Consider the following 25476-nt stretch of genomic DNA (forward strand, 5'->3'; position numbering starts at 1 on the left):
GATAAATAATCTTTTTCTTTTTTTAAGGCTGGCTTTAGATCTGTGTTGTGGTTTCATGGGGTAAAATACATTTTACCACATTACCACAATGCATGGCAGGGCATGGCGCTCTGTACAACTGGCCGACCAGCACTGAAGCCTGCTATTAAGTACATGCGGTGAAATAAAAGGAAATAATTAAAAAGAAGGGACAGTTTTTCTTCCATTGCTGTGTTTTGGCAGCCCCTTTTAAATGAATGGGCTTCATTAACACAACGCATGTTAATGTGCAAAAAATCAAATGTTAATGTGAAAACACGCTACGAAGTCCACTCACTTTGCATTGTATGTCAGTGTGCATACAAATCTACGCCAACACATACAATGTGTTCAATTGACTGGCCTTCATTTGATGCATTTTTGTTGAGATGACATGAGATCTTCAGAAAATCAGACTGCGAGCCCCATATTTATTAATGTCATATAATATTTTACTTTTAACATCATTTTAAACTTAAAAACCTACATTTTTGTAATGTAAAATCCTGACATGTTCCTCTCCCTGATATTATGAATCCTGTGCTGTTTAAGGCTGTTATTCTTTAAAAGGAAGTTTTATTTGGCAGTTAACCAGCTTTTATTTACTGCATTTATTTGTTCATTCTTTTTCATATAATTCCTGCTTTGCTTAATAAAACTTGTTTTCTTCCTTGCAGTTGCTCTGCATGCATAGATAAATACAATTTATGAAAATGTCCATTTGCTACAAAAGAACTAAAATGCATGTGTTTTTCTAACTTGTCTAACAAGCACCTAGCATGCTAATATACTGGCTTTAAATTTTATTGTGGGTATTTTGTGTTCACATTTATTAAGTTTAATGAAAAGCAGTAATAATGAGGTGATAAAGAAGGTTCTCTAGAAAAGTTTGCATACGTTTATTCATAATAGAGGAGGACTACTCAGAAATGTACAGCCCTCGGCTCAATAGTGATTCACCGAAGACCTGAGGGCTGTGTGTTGTCAAAGCCCTTATCAGAAATCAACTGTTCTGATAAGAAATGGTTATTAGGTGAGGTGCTGTGTAATTCAGCAGAGTAATTAGGACAGAACACTCCCTAAAGATATTTTTAGATAACCACTCAGGCTTTCATAGCCTTTGCTGCAAGTTAATCATCTGTAGATTTTACATCACTAAACCACCATAAGGTGTAAAAACTAGAAAGAGTTAAAGGAGATATCCAATCAGTAGACATGACTAGATGGCGGTAAAGATAAGAACTTTTAGATCTAAGTGGCCAGGGCAACTTGAGTCCTAACACTTTATACAACCTCTTGGTTGGGGACTAGGTTGTTAAGGGCTACACTTAAGCCTCGTACACACGACCGAGGAACTCAACGTGCGAAACGCATCGTTTTCCTCGTCAAGTTCCTTGTTAGGCTGTCGAGGAACTCGACAAGGCAAGTCTCTCCATTCCCGTCGAGGAAATAGAGAACTTGCTCTCTTTTTGGCTCGTCGAGTTTCTTGACAGTTTTCTCGACGAAAATGTACACACAACCGGTTTCCTCGGCAAAAAAATATCTCCCAGCAAGTTTCTTGCTGGTTTTTGCCGAGAAACTCGGTCGTGTGTACGAGGCCTAAGAAGCAATAATAATCATGCTCACAGAATTTTTCCTGTGTGTTTCTTCGCCAATCTAAAGCAAGTCCAAGTTTATACAATTTTCTTTCGCTTGACTGCTCAATTTCCCCATCAACACAGTCAGTGTTGATGAGTGAATCCCTCCTGCAGTGCTATTGTGCCAAGCACCTGCAGAACATAATGAACACTGCTAGCAGCTATAGCCACCAGCAGTGATCACATACAAAAAATCCAAGGATGATTGTACTAAAGTCAATTAATGGATCGACTCCAGTACACACAACCTGACCATAGATGGATTGAATTTTGGCTTGTCCCTGCTGAACTGGCCGAGATTCCATCCATCTATGGCCGGCTTTAGGAAAACAGGAACAAAGGTGTTTGTGTTTGCATTAGCATGTATATAATGGTTAAAATATCAGTTTTACTGACAATGTGCCTTTGGGCAAAGTTTAATGTTCTTCCCGTCCTGGAGAGACAACAGGAAGTGAAAGAAGGTCTCTTCACAGTGTCACCAAAAAGGTGGTCCTCGCTCTGGTAGGAACTGTGGAATTTTGGATGTTCCTTTACCTTATGTTGTGGTGACAATTGTCACTGGGACAAACCGAGATTGGAAGTAGGGACACAGATCACAAGGCTTGACAGAAGTTCTAACCTTTCCATACTGTGTCCAAAACAAACAACAAAAAAGTTACGGCTTTAGATCCACTGCATTTAAAAACATGCATTGCTGTAGTTCATCCGACAAGTCACATTGTCTCGGTGGTGCAGACACTTACCACCCGGTCATTGTCAGAGATCCACCTGCCTGTTAATATGCGGCTTTATTCACTTACCTTCTCCAGGACATCTGTTGACTTGATATTACTACATTGAGTACTTTAGCTCGCTCCACATGCTGCTATTTCTGAATGTCAGGATAATTCCTGATTGCTGAGTGGGTCTGCTATTAGGATTTTCCATGGTCTCCCTTTTTGTGCCATCATTTGTTTAGTTTTTCTAAAACAAAAAAAAATTCAGTATGTTGGATCAGGCACTTTCTTTTGTAGCATGAAAATCGCATGTCACAGCTGGCACACTAATGATGCAAGAATTTTCATTAAATTTTTGACTCATCTATGGCCTGCTTTTATGTCACCTCTGTAGTCTCAAAGACTTGGGGGCAGGGGGGGAGGCAAACAACTTGGCTCAAAACGGTAAGTGGCTGTGCAGCCAAATGCAAGGGAATCGGTGGAGGCAGGAAGTAAAATTGTAAAACATACAAGATGCCAAAATGAGAGAAGAATACCTGGAAAGACTTCAAAATGTATTTGCAAAAAAATCATATTTTTATTTACAAATTGGAGTTCTGCTTTAACTGCTTGAGATGGTTCAAATGTTATTAAAGATGAACTCCAGGCAGACAGTTTGCATTGGTACACAGCAGCCAATCCAAAACTTCACTGTCCAGTTATCGTTTTCTAGCATAGATTTGAATCTGGTTGGTTACTATGAAGGCAGAGGTAACACAGACTGTCTGACACCAAACTTCCAACAGACATTTTAATAAGGGCAGATTATATGGAAATGTTTGACGTCCATGAGCAGACAACACTGAGCACTCCAGCCTGTAGGTACATTATTTGCATAACTAGGTTGAGAAGGAATCATAAATCCAACCTTAAAAAGTTATGTTAAGTTGATGATTAACCATGCTTTCCGTGACACCTTATACTATCGATCGTGTTGTCACCCATTTGACTATTCATTCATATGTCTACTTCCTCAAATAATAATTAACTTTTTTCTTCGCATTACAGTGAGAAAGTCATTAAGTCTGCAAGCAGCACTCCTCCCATCACAGACAGTCCAGGTACGGTATAGAGCTCGGTGGTGATTTATTTGCTTCGGACAGTTTGTTCCTCTTTAGGTATATGTCACTGAGTAAACAGAGCAGGCTGTTAAGTCCATCCTCTGACTTTAGTGTACTGCTCCCTCCGCCGTCACTCAGCAACAGAAGGATCCAGCCAGCCGCTCACCTTGCAGATAGGACACGCTGGCTTCAATCCAGCCTCAGTTCAGCTTTTCTATTCTGTTTCATCAAGATTGTAGTACAGACTCGTGTTCAAGCCCTGAAGAAAGGGGGGTCCTTTTACCCTGAAATGCGTTGGTTTTATTTGTTGTTTTTAACACATTTTTTAAACAATTTTTAAACAAAATGGAAATTTGTGCTAGGGGCTCCTAATCACATACCCAGAAGGTGTCAATCTAGACAACAGCCTAGGCCCAAACAGTGGCAATGCTATGGAGGTGCGGACCACACCCTGGTAACACCAGCCAGAGGGGTGATACCATTAAGTAGGAAATAATATCCAACCGCAATGGTGTAACCCCCATCCGTGATAGGGAGTGCCACCTGCAGGGCACTGTGGCACACTAGACATGAGAGAGCACGACGGGGGATGGGAAGGGTGTTGTTGGGGGTGACACTATATTTTAACACACCAGGTGGCACTGACCCTAGGGATGCCACTGGGCCCAAAACCTGGATACCCACCTTGACCACAAACTAAACTCTGGTTCAGAAAAAACATTTAATTCCAATTTGATTGAGTTAGTCTCTAATATTAGTCTATTAGACTACTAATATTGGTCCAGTGCTATCACACACCTGTCAGATTCCGCAAAAGAAGTCCTAGAGACACATCTAATGGAACTACAAGGCTGGCGTAAGGAGCTGTTTCCTCCCAGTGTTTTCTCTTATAGTTGGAGCTTGGTGCGTTGTGTCACCCTCTTGCTTGTAATATCTTTTTGGAAATCCAGCAACAAAATCTCTGTTATATAATTTCTAGCTCAGTTCCAGGCCACCTTAACATCTCACTTAAAATGCTACAACAGGAATGTCCCCATTTTGCCTAAACCTTTCTTACACTGATAAATTTGCTATGATATGCATTAGGGTAAAAAAAAAAACTTCACCCCCTTATTCTTACCTGAGCCTGATCTGATCCAGGGATGTCAATGAGAGCAGTGGCTCCCCCTGCTGTCTCCCTCCTAATTGGGCAGATTGATAGCCATTGGATTCTGCTGCTGTCAATTAAATGCTGTGATGATGGAGCGGGAGACGGGGCCCAGTCTGTGTCAATAGACACAGATTGGGCGGCTCGGCAGCAAGCACTCACGAGAAAATGGCTTTTCCTGGGGGAACTCGCTGGAGAGGAGGGGCCTAAAGCGCCATGGGGAACCCAGTAAACGAGAATCAGGGCTGCGCGGGGCTGGAGGAAAGTATAACATGTTTGTTATTTTAGTTTAAAAGAATATGAAAGTGTATTATCACTTTAGACTGGCCATGCATTATACAATTTTCTTGTACAATTGCCAAAACTATATATGAGGTCAAACCTAAACACTTTCAATTTGTATGCAGTCAGGCACATCCTTGCCCTACATAGTTGAAGGTAAATCTAAAGGAAATTGAATAAGAAAATTGTAGAATGTATGGCAAGCTTAAAACTGGCGGCACTGACCTGAACAGTGCTCAAAATTCTGGCGCTTAAACAAAATGATTTAGCATTTGGTGCAGTAAGCATCAAATTAACTTTGCTGCTCAGTTGATATTATCTCTTGGATCAACATTTTGTTGTTCCCTGACTCATCAACTACTGCTTCGTCCCAGAACATCTAAATTACAATTCCTCATGAAAAAGCCCCCATATATCCAGCTTGTTGATGTTTTTATTACAAAAGTATACTTGGCAGGGTTTCCAAACAATGACCAGGGGTAAAAGTAAGCTCCACAGAAATAAACCCATAATTCACAATGTTTGTCCTGAAAAGGCCCATTGGAATCCATCAGAAATTTGGCCCATTTAGTAATTCTGTTTACTGCCACAGAAGGGGACCAGGAGGCTTCTTGGTATTGTGTTGGAGGCCACTAGTAGCCATTTGAACGTTCATTTCATTGACCAGAATAGTAATATATTCTGGCCACTGTTATAAATGAACACTCAAGCGCTAAACATGTTTGATGCGTTTACACGCACTTAGCTGCATTGGGCTTTTTTTCCAGCCAAATGTTCCTCCCCTGAACACCCCTGCATCTATATGCCTGTAAATGTCTATCTGTGCATTGACATATAGGCGAATATAGGGGGTGTTTAAGGGCAGGAAGAAAACATGTCAAACACCTGTGCCTTTGTGCTTTACTGATCTCCAACCAGTACAAGATAAATTCTGATTGGTTGGTTTGGATTTTGCACTTTTTTCGCAAATTGTCCTATACAGTAAAAATACAAGACATGCCCAGTGTTAATTTTTGCAGCAAATTTCGATTTAGTTCTAGTCATAGGTCTAAAATGGCATTTTAGTTTTAGACCCATTTTAGTCTTCTGCAATTGTTTTAGTTTTAGTCGTATTTAGTCAACTAAATCTCCAGTACATTTTAGTCGACTAAAACAAATTTAAGTCGTCTAAAATTGAATGAGTGTAATTAAATTGTAATGCATTAGTTGACATTTTTCTACAATTTCCAAACTCATTATACACCGCTGGAGTGAAAAATCGAATATGTTATTATTTATGTTATTGAGGTATGAACATGCACTAAAGACCAGTGTTCATTTTGAAGTCAAATTTCAATTTGGTCGATGCGGAGAGTGCCACACCGCATACAGTGGCTAGGCGTCCACCTATATGCACCTCTAATAGTTACCTGTTATACACCCTTGCATGTGAACGGAACCATTACGGCACCACGTGATCTCTGGCCTTGTTATTAGTCCATCTTCACTGACCCGGCTGGGTCTAGTAGGGTGGTGGCTATCCCACCCGTGAAGAGTGCAGCATTGCCGCAGCATCTTATCCAAAACACCATTGAATTGTTCCAAAGCTCCCGAAGAAGTGGCCACATCCCGCGAAACTAGTAGAGCAATCCTTGGAACTCTCTGAATGTATGTCAAGATTTGAACAGTGTTATCCCAGGCTGGACTAGTCCTTATCAGTGACAACAACAACAGCAATCACTACCTGGTGTCTTTCTACCTGGTTTCATATTCTTACAACATTTTTTAATATGATGTATTTATTGATGCACTAGCATCTGGTCTGGTTGAAACTGTATGTTTTTTCTCATTTATTAAAAATATTTTTTACTTTTTCAACCAGTGCCTACAAAGTCCATTTTTCTTTTTCCACATATTCCCTATACAAATTATTCAGGATGTGGCACTGCAATTATTAAGGATGTTGATTGCCATCCAAGGGCAAAGCAATCATTCTCTAACAAATTTCAATTTAGTTTTAGTCTTAGTTTTTTTACTATGCCATTTTGGTTTTAGTCGTATTTAAGTCATCTCAATTGTTTTAATTTTATTTTAGTCTACTAAAATAGTATTCATTTAGTCGACTAAAATGTTTTAGTTGTTTTAGTCAACTAAAGTAACACTGGACATGCCTTTAGCTATCCTCTCAGAAATATATTATCAGAACCATACTTTTGTGTTGAACTAAATCCTGCCTTGTATGTCCAGTTTATAATATAAAAAAAAACAGCTAAGAACAGAAAATAATAATAAGTATGAAAATAGTTAACCATTACAGGAGAAAATGTTAACAAACATTTTGTCAGCTGTTATTCATAGCTGCAAATGATATAAATCAACTCGTACACGAGGCTTTCTGGTCATTTAATCCAGAAGCGAATGTTCAGTAGGCTTCGTTTTCATTGGCTGCTTTCACCTAAAGCCGCTCAGCGGTTTCCAGCAGATCGAAAATTCTCACTTATCAAGAGAATTGATATTGTTTGCTCATTGTTTGTGTACCAGAAAGACAAGCTCAGTGAAAACAGCCGCAGAAATGCTGTTTGCTGTCCAAAATAAATTTCCTGTCAGCAGAAACAGAAGGCCGTATTGTTGTGTGAAACACAATGAACCCGCAGTGTGTGATTAACCCATATTGTAGGAGTCGACACAATTTGTGCTTAAACTGTGGAGAGTGAAGTGTTTTCTTCCTCTTCCTTCACTCTCTCATTTGCCTGCTTTGAAGAGCTTCTTCAGCCATTAAGATCATGACATCATCGTAAGCACTTCAGGAAGGGCATTCGTTTCCGCGTGTTTATGTGGTGCCAAGATATTAAACAGCATTTTACAAAATTGGAAGCCCTCAGCACTAGCACTAAAGAGTGTGGAGACATGCCACGCACAGCCATTTACATCTGTCCCCGTAGGAGATTGCAGTCTGATATCCTTGTCGCACTCATACACACTCTGGGGCTGGTTTGATTAAATGCTAATTAACCTACCAATGTCTTTTCTGACGGAAATCGCCTTAAACCCATCAAAAGCATACCGATTCAATGCAGATTGAGTCTTTGGTGGGATTTGACCCTGTACCCAGACAGAGTGCTGCAAGGCAAGGTTAACCTCTCAACCTCCATACTGCAAACTAAAGTCAGGGATGGGCTGAGGAGTGGGCAGAAAGTGGGAGTTTCAGCAGAAGTGGGGAGCAACAACAACCTATTTTTCTGAAGTTCACAGTTCATGGGAAAAGCAGCGCTCTTTGGCCTTTTCTCCTTAGGTGCTAAAGGACCTGGTCTTGGCACTGGCTGAAGTATATGTATGTATGGCCACCTTAAAGCGAATCTAAGCCCACCTATTTCTTACATCCAAGGAAGCTGCCATCTTAGCCTCTGTTTGATCCAAAGTTGCCATGGTGCTGTACATGTCATCAGTGATGACATCAGCCATTTAATGGCTTGACAGTTAGGTTCAGACCACAAGCAACTGTGAGGCCCCGTACACACGTCCGAGAAACTCGACGAGCAAAACACATCGTTTTGCTCGTCGAGTTCCTTGTGAAGCCGCCGAGGATCTCGGCGAGCCAAGTTTCCCCATTGACTAACGAGGAAATAGAGAACATGTTCTCTATTTGGCTCGACGAGTTCCTCGTCGGTTTCCTCGGCCAAAAGTGTACACACGACCGGTTTCCTTGGCAGAATACGGCTCCCATCGAGTTTCTGGCTGAATTCTGCCGAGAAACTCGGTCGTGTGTACGGGGCCTGACAGTTATCATGGACAATATACCTTGATTCTAACTGTTTTGGAAAACACAAACAAATTGAGTTTAGTTCCGCTTTAAATGATCACCTGTTCATTCTCTTAGGCCTCCAAGGCCTCGTGCATATTAGCGCTTTGGCCCATGTGTATCAATTCCCAACATTCTCTGGTTACCACATCCAACCCTGCTGCCAGTGGCACGTGAAAAGCTATGGCAGGCTAAAATATGTGGCGATTGTAAGAGGCTGGACTCTGTACCAAGTGGTACTCATGTTTAAGGCCGTATGTATTCAAGGGTATATGCCCAGAATGCAGAATTACTTAATTCCATGCATATGTCCCTGAACTTATACCTCTCTAAATGTGAGTACCACTTGCCACAGCATCCAGCCACTGTATATTTAAAGACATTTGTACAGGCTGCTGGCAATGGGGCTGGATGCCCACTTTTACTGGGGTGGAAACCAAGTGTGAGGTGTGGCCAAATTGGGCTAACAGTGGGAGGGACTTAAAGGTGTATGATATAATTACACGTGAGACCACTTTGCTCTGGGTCAAAAATGCAGGCCCATGTGTGCACTGCAGGTCACCATCACGAGCAAGGGCAAGGTGGCAAATGAGCCACATCCCTACTTACCACAACAAAGTCATCACAAGGTGATAGGTAAGGAACTGGGAAAAAACACATAATATTGGCATGTGACATCATCAATAAGCCAGTGCACAGGTGGGAGCTGGCACGCCCCTCCTCTCCCTCCTCCTGCTCCAGGCCAACCACAGAAATATTGCCAAGATGGATTACCCTGCAACCGTTTGGGCCAGGTATTATTAAAGCAGGGATACATTCTCTTACTGTGACATTCAGATGGCAGAGTCAGAATTTGTAATGGCGTGGGGGTATTTTATTGGCACACTTTGGGCCCCTTTGTACCAATTGAGCATTGTTTAAATGCCATGGCCTACCTGAGTATTGTCGCTGACCATGTCCATCCCTTTATGACTACAGTGTACCCATCTTCTGATGGTTCCTTCCAGCAGGATAATGCACAATGTCACAAAGCTCAAATCACCTCACAACTGGTTTCCTGGACATGACAATGAGGTCACTGTACTCCAATGGCCTCCAAAGTCACCATATCTCAATCCAATAGAGCACCTTTGAGATGTAGTGGAACGGGAGATTCGCATCATGGATGTGCAGAAGACAAATCTGCAGCAATTGCATGATGCTATCATGTCACTATGGACCAAAATCTCTGAGGAATGTTTCCAACATCTTGTTGAATCTATGCTTCGAAGAATGAAGGCAGTTCTGAAGGCAAAAGGGGGTCCAACCTGGTACTAGCAATGTGTATCTAAGTGGCCGGTGTGTGTGTGTGTTAGAGCTGCACGATTAATCGTGAAATGATCGCGATCTCGATTCACAACCCCCCCACGCGATCTCCAGGCCGGGTGACCCGTGATTTTCGGGTGTGGCCATAGGAAAGTCCCCGACTTCGGCCTAGCTCCGGAGCGGCGGCCATCTTGGTACACCCGGCGGCGGCTGTCTCGTCAGGAAGTGACGTTTCGTCGCCGCCATCTTGCTCCACCCCACACTCCTGCACAGTAATGTTAGTGAGAAGGGGGCAAGCGGACATTTTGTTACACCCAACAGAGTTTTAAATTTCACAGTTATTTTCAACACAAAACAGAGCTTATGTGCTTAAATACAGTATATGTAACTCTGACAGACTGTTTACATGTTAAATTTTAAAAGCAGCAGCAAACCTTACATGCTTACTAATGTGACAGAACACCTCTGATTTTCACATTTAGTTAAATGTGAAAATCAGAGCTGTTCTTTCACATTAGCAAGCATGTAAGGTCAGCAGGTTTGCTGCAGCTTTTAAAATTTAACATGTAAACAGTCCGTCAGATTTACATATACTGGGCTAGATTCACATAGATTAGCGGATCTTTAGATCCGCGTAATCTATGTGATTTACGATCCGCCGGTGCAATTTTGCGAGGCTAGTGCAGTATTCACAAAGCACTTACCTCAAAACTTGCACCGGCGGATCGTAACTCCCCCGGCGGAATTCAAATTCCGCGGCTAGGGGAGTGTACAATTTAAATCAGGCGCGTTCCCGCACCGATTTAACTGCGCATGCGCCGCCGGCGAAATTTCCCAGTGCGCATGCTCCAAATGACGTCGCTAGGATGTCATTGTTTTCGGCGGCAACGTCAATTGCGGCCATCCGTATTCCAGACCGACTTATGCAAACGACGTAAAAATTTGAAACTCGGCGCGGGAACGATGGCCATACTTAACATTAGCTACCCCTCATATAGCAGGGGTAACTATCCGCCGGAAAAAGCCGAACGCAAACGACGTAAAAAAAAAACCAAGGGCGGGCGTTCGTTTCTGGATCGGCGGTTCTCCTGATTTGCATATCCAACGCCTAAAAGACCGAGGCGACACCCAGCGGCCGGCGGGAGATTGCAGCCTAAGATCCGACGGTGTAAGTCACTTACACCAGTCGGATCTAAGGGAGATCTATGCGGAACTGATTCTTATGAATCAGTCGCATAGATCCGACCGTCGGATCTCAGAGATACGACGGCGGATCAGGAGATCCGCCGTCATATCTCTTGATGAATCTGGCCCACTGTATTTAAGAACATAAGCTCCGTTTTGTGTTGAAAATAACTTTAAATAAAAAAAATTTGGAGACTCGTGAGATAATCGTGATCTTCATTTTATGCAAAAGAATCGTGATTCTAATTTTTCCCAGAATCGTGCAGCTCTAGTGTGTGTAAATATATACACAGGCGGCCCCCAGGTTACAAACAAGACAGGTTTGTTTTTAAGTTGAATCTGTTTGTAATTAGGCACATATACATTTTTTAAGCTTTTTGGAAAGCCTAGGGAAGGGTTATCACCCCTATAACATTTGTTTTGCGGTCTGTGACCCTGTTCAGAAGATTTCACCTCACTTTCTGTCCCAATGACAATTGGATTTTTGAAAATTTTAGGTTATTAGGGAAACAAGGATTGGTAATAAAACATCAGCGGAGACACCTTTTTCCCATATTAACTGTATGTACTTTATTTTATTGAAATTTCATTGCCTCATACATAACATGCAACTCAACCACCCACATGACATACACAAACATGGGCGTCCGCTCCATAGGGCAAGGGGGGGCAATTGACCCCCCCTGGAAAATCAAGAAGGTGTTGAAGAGTCTCGCGGCCGTGGGCTGTCTGAGCGGTCCCGGGCCGGATGTCACACAGACACAGCGAGCAGAGTGAAGCTGCCTCCCCCTCCAGTGTTTATGTGTACACAGGGGGAGGGAACCTGCTGTGACCCAGCCATGCTGATGGCTGATCTGAGGTACTGAATGGGATGGGGGAGGGGAGGTCCATCTGTGCTGAATGGGGGTCCATCTGTGCTGAAAGGGGGGGTCTGTGCTGAATGGAGGGGTCTGTGCTGAATGGGGGTCCATCTGTGCTGAAAGGGGGGTCTGTGCTGAATGGGGGTCTGTGCTGAATGGGGGTCTGTGCTGAATGGGGGGTCCATTTGTGCTGAATGGAGGGGTCTGTGCTGAAGGTGGGGTCTGTGCATTCTCTAGGCTATATTTATATGGGCATGGAGTGAAGCCGAATTATCTCAATAGCTATTTCACACTGCAGACTGGCCGCGTTAATCGGTAAAGCGCCGCTTTACCATCGTAGTGGGACGCTTTTAACCCCTGCTAGCGTTTGAAGAAAGGGTTAAATGTGTATCACCGCTGCGGAAGCGCCCCCCTCTGAAAAAATTTCAGCGGACGCCCATGTACACAAAGTTTGAATAGAGTAAACAATCTTAACAAAAAACGATCTCCTTTTCATGCCAGACGTTATTGGCACCCATTACAAAAATGAAATACAACCATCTTGTGCAAAACATTTTTAATTCTGCTCAAATCTACTACTACTAGAAAATGAGAATTAGCACTTGCTATTATAGAGTGGAACAAGATGGCGGTTGGGCAGAGAACGATGATACAAATTTAAACATGGGCCGACAATGAGTCAAGAGACGCTTAGCAGTTGGTTTTAAAAGCATAGACCCCAGGTTAAGGACCCTGCTCTAGATTCATTTTTCTACAGTTTACCTCACATAACTTTAGTTTGTTCCGCAGCAAAGCTTCACCAACATTGTAGAGACCCAGCATATAAATGCCAGGGAACATCAGTAAAACAACAGAGCGTGGTATGTGTCTGTGGGCGCAGTGCTGGTGAATATATAACGCTGTGTTCGCCGTTCCTCACCTGAAACAGAGACGGCTTTCATGCAGCCAGACTTGTATTTGCATGTGAGATTCACCAGAGATCCGCTCATCTGTCATTTCTATTTGCATTCAACAACAGCCAACATTTTTCCCCAACTATATTTTTGTACAGAGACTTGGTAAAACCACCCGCTGAGTTTTCAAACTGCGCTATTATATGAAAGCAGCTACACAAACTGTGATTGATTTTGGTAGTAATACTGAATAGTACTGGATGCTACATTGTTGTTCTGCAGTCTCCTGAGGCTTTAAAGGCCCATGTTAGAAATAAATAAATAAATACCTGTGATGACATAACTTGGTATATTCTTATTTTTACGTCTTTATTTTTATTTTTATTCCCACTTACAACTTACAACAGACCAAGCTGTTCAATGAAAGAGAGTTAGGACAAACCATATAATTTCTAATTAATATTCATAATATTTCTAATAAGTGCATTTCGAGTAGAAATTCTATTTATTACTATCTGGATAGTTGACATCTTTGTGACTTTTAAACATAATAGCTCCCGCAATTGTTTGTGTTAATCAGGCCCAGTTAAATGCATTATAGGCACATAAAAATGCCATTATTGAAGGTCTTGTGAAGGTCTTGTGCTTTTTATAGTATTTGCGCTATAGAAAATCTCTAGCTTTAAATGTTACTCACCCAAAGATAAGCAACGTCTGACTATATCATGCAACGGGTTGGGTACAATTTTACAAATCCTATCTATAAAGCTCATGTTGGTGTAATGACCAGCGTGCTGCACCATAGTAAGACTGGCAGAGGCGGCTCTCTAATTAGGCCTCAGGCCTCGCGCTTTCAGTGGCCTCACGGCCGCCTAATTTGCCTGATGTATGTGATAGAATGGGAGAGAATGTCCCCGGTCAGTGTCCCCAAGCTGGCAAGGTGAGTGGGCCGGGCTGGTAAAGGATTACCGTCTTTCCTATAGAGCTCTGCAGACAAATTGTAGAGGTGGAGACAGAGCTGCCGACCGCTGCTGAACCCGCCAGGATGGTATAGGCGGATTGGGGGGTGGGGGGCGCATGGATTTCTCTGATGCCTTGTAAAAATGGCACTCTTTTTTTTATTGCTTGAATTATTTTTGCCATTGTGGGTGTGATTGGTGCCTCATGCATACGTTTTGCCTAAGGCCTCACAAAGCCTAGAGCTGCCACTGAAGACTGGCCATACATTATACAATTTTCCAAAACCATTTAATATGAGGTCAAACCTAAACACTTTCAATTTGTATGCAATCAGGCAGGCCCTTTTACTACATAGTAGAAGGTAAATCTAAAGCAAATTGAAAGAAAATTGTATAATGTATGGAATCTAGAGAACTGCATATTATTCCTGTGCTATGGTTCCTTCAGTTGATCCTACAATGTTTGAGGGTCTGTAAGAAAATAAAAGAATTTCAACATATCTCTTATATACAAAAATTCTATGCATATGTGTATATACATATACTAATTGAATGTGTGACTCTTTCCTACCATTCTATAATTTCTTGTTTTGTTACTGCAGTTCATACTATATCCAGTGGAAAGAATATATTATCCATTATTGAATCTACAGCTGTCAGTCATGCGCCACCTGCTGGTTCAGAAATGCAAGTTAGCCTGCACAACATGCGACGTAATGTGGCTGAGCTGCGTCTTCAGCTGCATAAAATGAAGCAGCTACAGGTAGGTGATAATCTGTGTTTGCTTCACCTTTGCTATGATTTCATATTGTCTTTTTATTCTTTTGCTTTTGTAAAGTTAAGCTACCCAGAAGGAAATAGATTAAACCTAGCTGGTGATGCTCATATTTTTATTTAATGATCTGAAAAGCTAAGTTCATGTTTACAGAGAAAAACAATGATTGCATATAAAAAGGGGGGCGAGAGGCGGCACTTTATATGATTCACATGGGAGCAGATGAATAAGTTGGATAAAAGACAGCCTTTAATTAGTTCAAATTGTCATATAATATCATATCTAAATCTTATGCATTTTACTATATATTAATATTTTTTACCTTTCATTCGAACCAAGTATTGCACATTAATTAACATTCCAACAAAGAAATGTCATATAATTACAGATAGATGGAATAGCTGATGCCTATTTATATACATTGCAGTTGATACCTGTACAGATTATTGACCTACTGAAATATCTCTTAATGGAGATGGAAAAAAGATGAAATATGTTAAAAGAACATCCATAAAAAGTTTGATGAATATATACACATATCGGTAGTTATTAGCTCTACGTGTTTCAGGGCCTTATAGCCACTCATCAGGAGCAAAACTCTAGTGATCATCTATAAATAAAAAAAACAGTCATATTTCAATGATCTAAACAAGTTAAAGGAACATATAGGCAGGTATAGAATAGGAGAACCCCCCCCCCCCCCATATATATATTGCCTACGGACGTACAGATACATCTGCGCAATGGTGGTGCGGCAATGAGAATCACAGACCAGACGAAAAAGTCACCTCCGGGAGCTGAAGGGGCGTGCAGGGCGACAGCAACCAACACAAACAGCACCCCACCATTTTGGTAGACCAGAGGCAGCCGGGTGTAAACCGACAGCAGAGTCCATTTGCACCCAGCTGCCCATAGAGCAGAGTGGGCTCTGGCCATGTCTGCTGTGCATAAACTGAGCAGACCTGTCATCAGCCCTCAGATCCCTTGCCAATCGGAACAGAAGGCACCTGTGTGAAAGGTGTTCTTCTGTATCAAAGTGCTTATCACAGCTGTCAATGTGCTTGTTGTATCACCAGGCCGATAGAAACTTTCAAGGCAGGTTTTGATCTGACTGGTGGTACCATAGAGATCATTTACACAGCACAGGCTTCAGGAAGCAGACATCCACAAGCGAGGAGCTCTATGAAATATGCTAATGTATATTATATAGCAGGGATAAGCAATTAGCGGACCTCCAGCTGTTGCAGAACTACAAGTCCCATGAGGCATAGCAAGTCTCTGACAGCAGCAAGCATGACACCCAGAGGCAGAGGCATGATGGGATTTGTAGTTTTGGAACAGCTGGAGGTCCGCTAATTGCATATCCCTGTTATATAGGATTAAGATTGAGATAAAATGTGTGGACTGTGACTTTATCATGGTTGCAGTGTTTGAATGTGCATCAAATATGTTACTAGTAGCAAAAGTAAAGTTCTCTCTAACTTTTCCCAACATGCCTTTCACCTCTGCGACTGGCTGGGCATTTCCATCTACGTGACATTGCATGGTTTGATATTTAGATATAACATTATTATTATTAGTGGTATATCCTGTGTATTCTATTCATGGAAACAGCTGTGACTGCCCCATGTATTATGAGTATGATGATTATATTAAGTCACATATTTAGCACAAAGTGACCTTGCATACATTCTAATTTTATACGATCAAAGCTTTGTTTTGGATATCTTGATTGAAGGACATGGGAAGGCACTGTCAATGCCGAGGCTACCTAAAATCTCTCCATCTGACACTATTTTCAAAGGGAAGACATGTCTTATGTAACAGTGCATTAAACCTATAATTGTACAGGACAGCATCTAACTAAACACATGCTATACTGACTGGCAGCAACAATAGCAAGCTACGACTAAGGCCTCGTACACACGGCCGAGGAACTCGACGTGCCAAACACATCGAGTTCCTCGGCCAGTTCAGCACTGAAGCCGCCGAGGAGCTCGGCGGGGCGAGAGCTCCCATAGAACAACGAGGAAATAGAGAACATGTTCTCTATTTCCTCGTCGAGCTCCTCGTCGGCTTCCTCGGCCGAAAGTGTACACACGACCAGTTTCCTCGGCAGAATTCAGCCAGAAACTCGGTCGGAAGCTGAATTCTGCCGAGGAAACTGGTCGTGTGTACGGGGCCTAAGGCTATTGCCAAAACGCGTCAGCTTTGTTTTTTTATTGTCACTTTGATGTAACAATAAACGACACTTCAAGGGCTACAGTTTTGCCGACTCTTCTTACTACTGTTGCATTGGAGTGTGTTGGGACACATCGAGCCTCGGCACCTGGGAGTGGAACTGGTGTATGGATTGGGTTGTCCCTACAGAGAGCGCTGTTACCTTTTTTCTTTTCCAATGACAATAGCATATTTCATTTTTTTTCTTCACTGCTTTACATGTTTGCCATCATCCAGGCAGTTAAGAATATTCGTAATGCTGGCCATTTACTTGGCAATATGTGAAAATTTGGGAATTTTTCCATCAGCATTTAATCTAATAATGTTACGGAAATAAATTATATCTGGGCATTGGAGACAGTTCTAGCAGTAGCACTTATTATTCCCAAGCTGTGGTCAAGTCACTATGGAGTAGTGGAAAAAACTGATCAACAAAATCTGGAGAGCCAAATTGGCTACTTATGGCAGAAAGTAGCCATTGTGGGTTGATTTTACTAAAATTGGAGAGTGAAAAATCTGGTGCAGCTCTGCATAGAAACCAATCAGCTTCCATGTTTTTTTTTTTTATTAAAGTGGTTGTAAACCCCATTCATGAAATCTGATCTGGGCACATATATATGTAGTGTTTACTTATCTCTCTCCAAAGCCCTAAGCCCCATGTCTTTCTGCTGCTCCTTTCCTCTGTTATCAGCAGAGTCACTTCTGACAAGTTCTCCAACACTGAGGGGAGGTAACTTAGAAATTGATAAGCAGAGAGCTTGTCTATTCACAGCACAGCTGTGCAAGTTTCTTAATTCCTCTGCCTATGTGGAAGGGGGGGTGCCTTTCCTCCAATCAGCTCACACACAGTATATGCCCAGAATCCACACCCACTGCTGAATGAGGAAGAAACATTGCTAACATGATGTGCACTTTCTAAAGCAGTGGTCATCAACCCTGTCCTCAGGGCCCACTAAGGCCCCATACTCACGAGCAAACATGTCTGCTGAAACTGGCCCGCAGGCCAGTTTCAGCAGACATGTTTGGTCGTGTGTGGGCGCGAGCGGGCCGAATTCCAGCAAACATTTGCCCGCCGGGCCTTTTCCCAGCAGACAAATATTCCTGGACTTGTTTTAAAACAGTCCGCTGGAATTCAGCCCGCTCGGACATGTACGGTCGTCAGTACAGACCTACCGTACATGTCCAGGCGCCCGCCGTCCCTCGCATGCGTCGAATGACTTCGACGCATGCGTGGAAGCATTTTAAAGGCGGGCCGCCCACGTCGCCGCGTCATTGTCGCGGCGACACCGCGTCATCGACGCGGCGACACCGCGGACACGCCCCGCGTATTGTTTACGCGCGGACTTCTGTACGATGGTGTGTACAACCATCGTACAGAAGCCCTCTGGCAGACATGTATGGTGAAAACGGTCCGACGGACCGCTTTCACCATACATGTTTGTCCGTGTGTACCCGGCCTAACAGGCCAGGTTTTATGTATTACCTTGGGGAGATGCTGACTAGAATACCTGAGCAATCACTGAACAGCAAATTATTTCACCTGTGATGTATTCCAGTTATCTTGCAAACCTGGCCTGTTAGTGGGACCTGAGGACAGGGTTGGTGACCACTGTTCTAAAGTGTCTAGAAAGCTGAAGACAGCAGTTATGCAAGTAAACATACGTAGGGAGATTTTTTTCATCTCTGACGTTAGAAGCCGATTGGCTACCATGCACAGCTGCACTAGATTTTGCATTTTGTCTCCAGTTATAGTAAATCAACCCCAATGTGTTGTTCCGTAGTGCTCCGTACATATTCTCAGTCCTTTGGCTATCTTAGACCTGGTATGTGAGCTATTTGTGCAAACACACACTAATTGTGGCATGAGTCATCGGGGTGGATTTACTAAAGGCAAATAGACTGTGCACTTTGCAAGTGCAGTTGCATCCGTTTTCCCCAGAGCTCAGTATATGTGATAAAGCTCCTCTGATTCCCATCACCCAATTGTGTGCAAGCAAAAATGCTTTTTTTTTATTTAATTTGCACTGGGTATTCTTTACAAAATGAAGCTTCACCACATTTACTAAGGAAAATGCATGCAACTGCACGTGCAAAGTGCACAGTCTATTTGTGCCTTTAGTAAATCAACCCCAACGTCTCCACCTTTTATATTGGCTTTTCAAATGCTGTAATATAGAGGTTGGATAAAAAAGTTTGGAGAAGCATAACACTTTGGTAGTAAATTGTCACATTGTAGTGTAGAGCCTTACACATCCGACCAAAATGATGGACAAGTGGGGCTGCATGAGGGACACAGGGACTTGGTCTCAAAAAAAGGAGGGAAAGTCCCTCCAAATGAAGGACATGGAGCTCTGATGAGAGAGGCTGTAATAAGATGCTGCCAGTAAGGATGGAAACTATGGCAGAGGGTAATAGCAGACGTAATGAAGTAAGCAAAGGTTATAGAAGGAGAAAGTCCAACACAACTCATACAGGGAGTAACCGAGGCTCAGTTAATAATCTTCAGTTCTTAGGAAGGCCTTTGCCTGGTATGAACTACTGAGCCTTCTGTCTCCTTGCGTCACTCTTTAACCATAAACCAGCAAATACACAAGACGTGTCCCGATACCCGGTATGTCCATCATGTTTCTTCAGGATCAGTCATTCGCCAAGCAGGGAGGAAGATGAGAATAACAACTACTTTCAGAAACACATCGGCAGTGGAGTTTCCATCCCAAATTATTTTTTTCATTATTGTGCTCATTAGACCTAAAAAAGTAAAAAATATATATATATTTTTTTTTACTCATCTGGAAATGCCTGTTGCTATGTGGTCCTACGAAATCTGCCTTTGAAACCACCTAGGATTCTGACATCATCTCCCTCTAATGCTCCTGGGAAATGTGTGTCATCATTTCCCAGGATGCAGTGCGCTGTCCAATTATCACTCCCCATCCAAGACTTCCAGGAAGTAAGGGCCAGATTCACGTAGGGGAGCGGCGGCGTAACGTATCGTAGATATGTTACACCGCCACAAGTTTTCATCGCAAGTGCCTGATTCACAAAGCACTTGCGATGAAAACTACGCCAGCGGCCTCCGGCGCACGGCGGGCCAATTCAAATGGGAGTGTGCCATTTAAATTAGGCGCGCTCCCGCGCCGGACCTACTGCGCATGCTCCGTTTCCTAACTCCCGCCGTGCTTTGTGCGCTGTGACGTTATTTTTTCGAACGGCGACGCACGTAGCGTACTTCCGTATTCCCGGACGTGTTACGCAAACGACGTTAAATTTTAAATTTCGACGCGGGAACGACGGCCATACTTTAGACAGCAATACGTTTGCTGACTAAAGTTAGGGCACCTAAAACGACGACTAACTTTTCGACGGGAAACTAGACTAGCGGCGACGTAGCGAACGCGAAAATCCGTCGGGGATCCGCCGTAACTCCTAATTTGCATACCCGACGCTGGTTTACGACGCAAACTCCCCTCAGCAGCGGCCGCGGTACTGCATCCTAAGATCCGACAGTGTAAAACTATTACACCTGTCAGATCTTAGGGATATCTATGCGTAACTGATTCTATAAATCAGTCGCATAGATAGAAACAGGGATACGACGGCGTATCAGGAGATACGCCGTCGTATCCCTTTTGTGAATCTGGCCCTAAGTGCTTGTAGGCTTCACAATTGCCACAAGCAAAATGACAACGGTGTAGACATAGTTTTATAAACTATCTTTTCTGAATATCTATTCGGATCGGCGGCGGATTGTAAAATAGTAAGTGACCGTATTTATATTATAAAAACACAGGATGAAAGGACATACATTTAAAAAATGCAAATTGTGGTTGGAACTCCGCTTTAAGTATTGCCATCTTTACAGATTCATTTTAAAAATGCTGTGTCGGATACAAATGTGCAGATCGCCCCCTACAGGTTATAACTAGAATGGATCAATTTTAATGAAAATATTGATTTACTTTATGGTGAAGTATAAAGGATTAACTCTTCCCGGTCACTTTTCAAGTGGCAATTGTGAGTTTTCTCGACCAGCCCACTCCACCACACCAACTGCAAAACAGAATAGCTCATTTATGTGATGGTTAGTGTATGTCGGTAAATCAAAAGCTGTCTTGGGGCTTTACGAGCAGCGTACTATATCCAGTCTTATATGACTTGGTAGCCATAGACAGGTGTTTTTGCATGCAAGGTTAGAATAAACATGAGAACTCAATAGGAGTTTATTTTATTTTTTTCCACAAAGGGATCTGGACACTTTTTCCCCTAGATTTGTTCCCATTCAGAATTGACATGTCGAGTGAGTGAGCACACGGCCGTTAAAGTAAACCCAGGCAATTCACGCAGAGTTTTAAATTAAATAGGAGAGAATACTTTAGGTTCGAAGTATATAATATGTATCATGTCAGAAATGACATGTCGAGTGAGTGAGCACACAGGCGTTAAAGTAAACTCAAGCAATTCAAGCAGAGTTTTAAATGAAATAGGAGACATTACTTTAGGGTCGAAGTGTACAGCAAAGCAATCAGTAGATTCAGAAATTAAGGCAACTAAAGTTATAAGCAAATCTTGACATTTCCTCTTAAGTCTGAACATTCCCTCCTGATCAGTGACAGTCCCAAAATTACTTTAATCACTTGCCCTCTGGATGGTTTTACCCCCTTAATGACCAGGGCATTTTTTGCTATTCAGCATTGCACTACTTTAACTGGCAATTGCGCAGTCATGCAACACTGTACGCAAATGAAATTTATATTTTTTGCACACAAATTCTTTTGGTGGCAATTGATCACTTTATTTTTTTATTATATAAATGGGAAAAAAATGAAAATGCTGGGAGAAAAATTATATTTTCTACTTTCACAATAAATTTTTTCATTTTTCATAAATTTAGGCCAAAATGTATTCTGATTCATGTCTTTGGTAAAAAAAAAAAAAAAAAATCCCAATAAGTGTATATTAATTTGTTTGTGCGAAAGTTAAAGAGTCTACAAACTATGATATATATATACTGGAATTTTTGCAGCTAATGGCGGTGATCAGCGACTTGTAGTGGGACGCGAGCTGTTTGGCTCCAACAGACATTTCCTGGGAGGGTCATTAATTGACACTGACATCACTAGGGACACTAATACAATGATCAGTGATAGTACTGTACACTGACACTGTACGCATACCTCCCAACTTTTTAAAATGGGAATGAGGGACATCTATTGGAAAAAGTATGTAGGCATATAGGACACACCCCCTGCCATGCAGCAATGTAGAAATTGGATGAAAGGTTTAGCATTGGAAACCACTTTTTAAAAGGTAAAAAGTGCATTTTATATACATACATATATAGATCAGACCAAAATGAGGGACAAATGAGGAGGAAAGGGGGACCGAGGGACATTGTTCCAAACCAGGGAAAGTCCCTTGAAATCAGAGACAGTTGGGAAGTATAACTGTACTAATGATATTGGCTGGTAAGGGGTAATCAAGGGGTTAACTGTGTGCCTAACAGTGTGTAATGTATGTTGCTTTTACTTTATTATGTGGCTGTTTTTTTTCCCTGCTTTGCATGGAGAAGAAATAGCCAGATCACGGTTCACAGTATGCAGAGTTCTGTGATTTTGTAAACACAGACTTCTGTGTGTGATTGGACACAGCCAATCAGCTGATTTCAGCCAAGATAAAAAGTAAAAAATGTTTAGGCGTCAGCATCCCCCCGTTTACTTACCTGAGCCCTCAATCGATCCAGCACCATGCATGTCTGCAGATCTTCTCTCCCCTGGCTGGCTGGCTTTGCTGGGGCACCTGGAGCCATTGGCTCCCAGTGCTGCCAATCTAAGCCAGTGATGAGGGAGCAGGCGGCAAGGCTGAGTCCCGCTGTCTGCGTCAATTGACGCAGCAGCATGGCTCGGGTGCGAGCACGCACAAGTGCTCTCATAGGAAGCGGCTTCACATGGGGGCACTGGACAGAAGGGAGGGACCAGGAGCGCCAGCGGGGAACCTGAAATGAGGAAGTTTGGAGGAAGAGGAAATTCCATTGCACAGAACAGTTAAGTATAGACATGTTTGTTATTTTCTATTTATTTTTTTAATTACCTTTACAATCACTTTAAGACCCGGGAATCTTGTAACTGCACAAACAAAAAAAATAAAACAAAAGGCACAAATGCCTAGTGCATTATCTGCAGTGCTTTTTTAAAGTATAAAAGAAAAGCAGTTCTGCCCTGAAGAAGGTGACATGTCCCCCGAAACCCGTCAGCTTACTTCTGGTTTCTGGGTTTCATACAACGCTATTATTCACACTGGTTTTGCAAGTGCAATTTGTATCTTTTAATAAAGTGCTGGAGATAATGCACTAGGAATTTGCGCCCTTTGTTTTGTTTTATTTTTATTTTTTATTCATGTGGCAGGGTGCAAAGGCTTCTGGCTGTAGTAGGGATCATTGGAGATGGATTAATGCAGAATAGGTCGCTAGACACAATAACAGCTTTGCCTCTATTGGTAAGTATAGAAATAGGCACAGAAAAGCTGCCCCATTGTGCACTGTCTGTTCTGGTTCATAGTGCGCCCCATCAGGTACCAACTGCCTGCTAAAGTCACAGGCAGGTAGGACATCTTTGACCACTTTTGACCCCCTTAGTTTATTTAGCTTGTCTCTGGGCCCCCTGGACATCTTCCAGGTCCTAGGCTCCTGCCTAGGTTATCTTGATTTAGCTCTGGACTATCATTGAATTATGTCAATATAATTGTCAATATATTCTTCTACAGTTACACATTCACAATGAATTTCCTAGGGCTGAGGAAACGTGGCTGCTGTTTAATTACCGTAAAAGCCATGTTGTTTTCCCCCCTCAGAGGGAATTAGCACTCTTCTTCTCTGAAATGTAACTGCGTTTAATTAAAACATTAAAAGCAGGAGAGAAGCACACATTCCCTTTCATATATTTAGTATTTCAAATGAATTCTGTCTTATTTAATTGGCTTTCTGCCACCAAGAAGGAACTTTCAGACTTCTTCTTCCCAAAGACTCTTTATCAGGGTGGCACATACCATTTATTTACAGTAATTGGCGAGAAATAATTACATGATTCTCCCGCGCATAATTATACTTTATTAATATTTTTTTTTAATTATAGTCATTCTCTCACATTTTTCCATGTGTACAATCCACGCCAAGTGTTAATGGGAGAGAGTTAATAATTTGTGAGCACAGCTAATGTGAGGCGTGAGGGCAAGTAAACTAAAAATGCAATTTTTATTTTTATGTAAGCTGCTGGCAGTGATACTGAAGAATGTTTAAGTCTTTATGAAAACAGGAGACTGTTATGACAGGGAAAAAATGTTCAATGCCAAAACGACTTTCATTGTCAGACGGCACTTGCTTGAGGTCACATTAAACGTTAAAAACACATTAGTTAGGAGAACTGGAATTAGATGTTGGAATGGTCAGGGGTTACCGTCGTTGACGATATTCCATTCCACTCAACAGCTTATCGACACTCCTCAATCCAGCAGACGAACACGGCCCATAGGATTCCCCAGAAAACGAGACACACAGCTCTGTTCTCTGGTTCAAAACGGATAGATAGTTTAATGGTAAACTCAGGCTTTTTATATACAGTTTGCAACCAAATAACAATGGCTCAACTCCACCCACAACATGACACACGGAGCCCAATACACATCTTTAGTCAGACTTTCTAGCACCGATATAATCCACATGAGCTAATTAGCTACAGCTGACAAGTCAGACATCAAGACTCCAGCTTTTCTCATGTGCTATACAATACACATTTATCATTAATAGAAATTCACACAAAACAGTGTTAATTAGCATCACACAATGGAAAGGTCTTTAGAAGCCAGACTAAGGCTAGTTTACATGACAGTAGCAGACTTATTTACCCCCTTAACAGTCTATGTTCCACATTGAATGAGTCACTCTCCTATTGACCTGTTGGGTTCAGAATCAACAACTTGTAATATTTCAAGATATCCTGCACATACTGTCCTATCTCATGTAATCCGAGATATCATTTCTCAGTCATCCTATGCCCCTAGTGGACATAGGATGACCCTAGATACAAGAGTCATTGGTGAAGCTGACACAGGAGAACCCCACACCCTTCAAGAGCCTCTGGGTCCCACGGGCCATACCGTTACAGATGTCCTAAACTTTTTAGTTAGAAGGAGTTAGCCTAACCGCTTAATTAGCAGATGCCTTCAGCATTTTCCTGGAATTTGATAGGCGGTTGGAATGCCAGCAACATTTCACAAATGTTGGGCTTTAGCAAATAGAAAATTGTATCACATACTTACTGTAATTTTTAATTTTCCTGGCGCCAATCCATGATAGCATGCATGTAGTAGCAGGGGCGGACTGAAAATTCGGGCACTGCCCGAGGGCTCCATGCAACTAGGGGGCCCCATCAGGGTTGCCAGCCTCAGTAAAACCAGAGACAGTATGTACAATTCTGTGTTTTTTTTAAACCCCAAGATTATAGCTGCTCCGCCTCTCCAGTGTGTGTGTATGTGTATTCTGTGTGTGTGTATATTGTGTGTCTGTATACTGTGTGTGTATATTGTGTGTCTGTATACTGTGTATGTATA

General features: G+C 42.2%; 1 protein-coding gene across 10 annotated transcripts in view; it reads left to right on the plus strand.

The window, feature by feature from the left end:
* Nucleotides 1-25476, plus strand: part of KIAA1217 (KIAA1217 ortholog) — a 440691-nt gene that overhangs the window by 389165 nt on the left and 26050 nt on the right. For all 10 annotated transcript variants that reach the window (XM_040352526.1, XM_040352520.1, XM_040352516.1 and 7 more), the window contains 2 exons: nucleotides 3419-3471; nucleotides 14483-14643. In XM_040352526.1, coding sequence (XP_040208460.1) covers nucleotides 3419-3471; nucleotides 14483-14643 — 214 coding nt within the window. The remainder of the gene's footprint in view (nucleotides 1-3418; nucleotides 3472-14482; nucleotides 14644-25476) is intronic.

Source organism: Rana temporaria, chromosome 5 (assembly GCF_905171775.1).
Source record: "Rana temporaria chromosome 5, aRanTem1.1, whole genome shotgun sequence".
In the NCBI taxonomy this organism is placed as follows: Eukaryota; Metazoa; Chordata; class Amphibia; order Anura; family Ranidae; genus Rana; species Rana temporaria.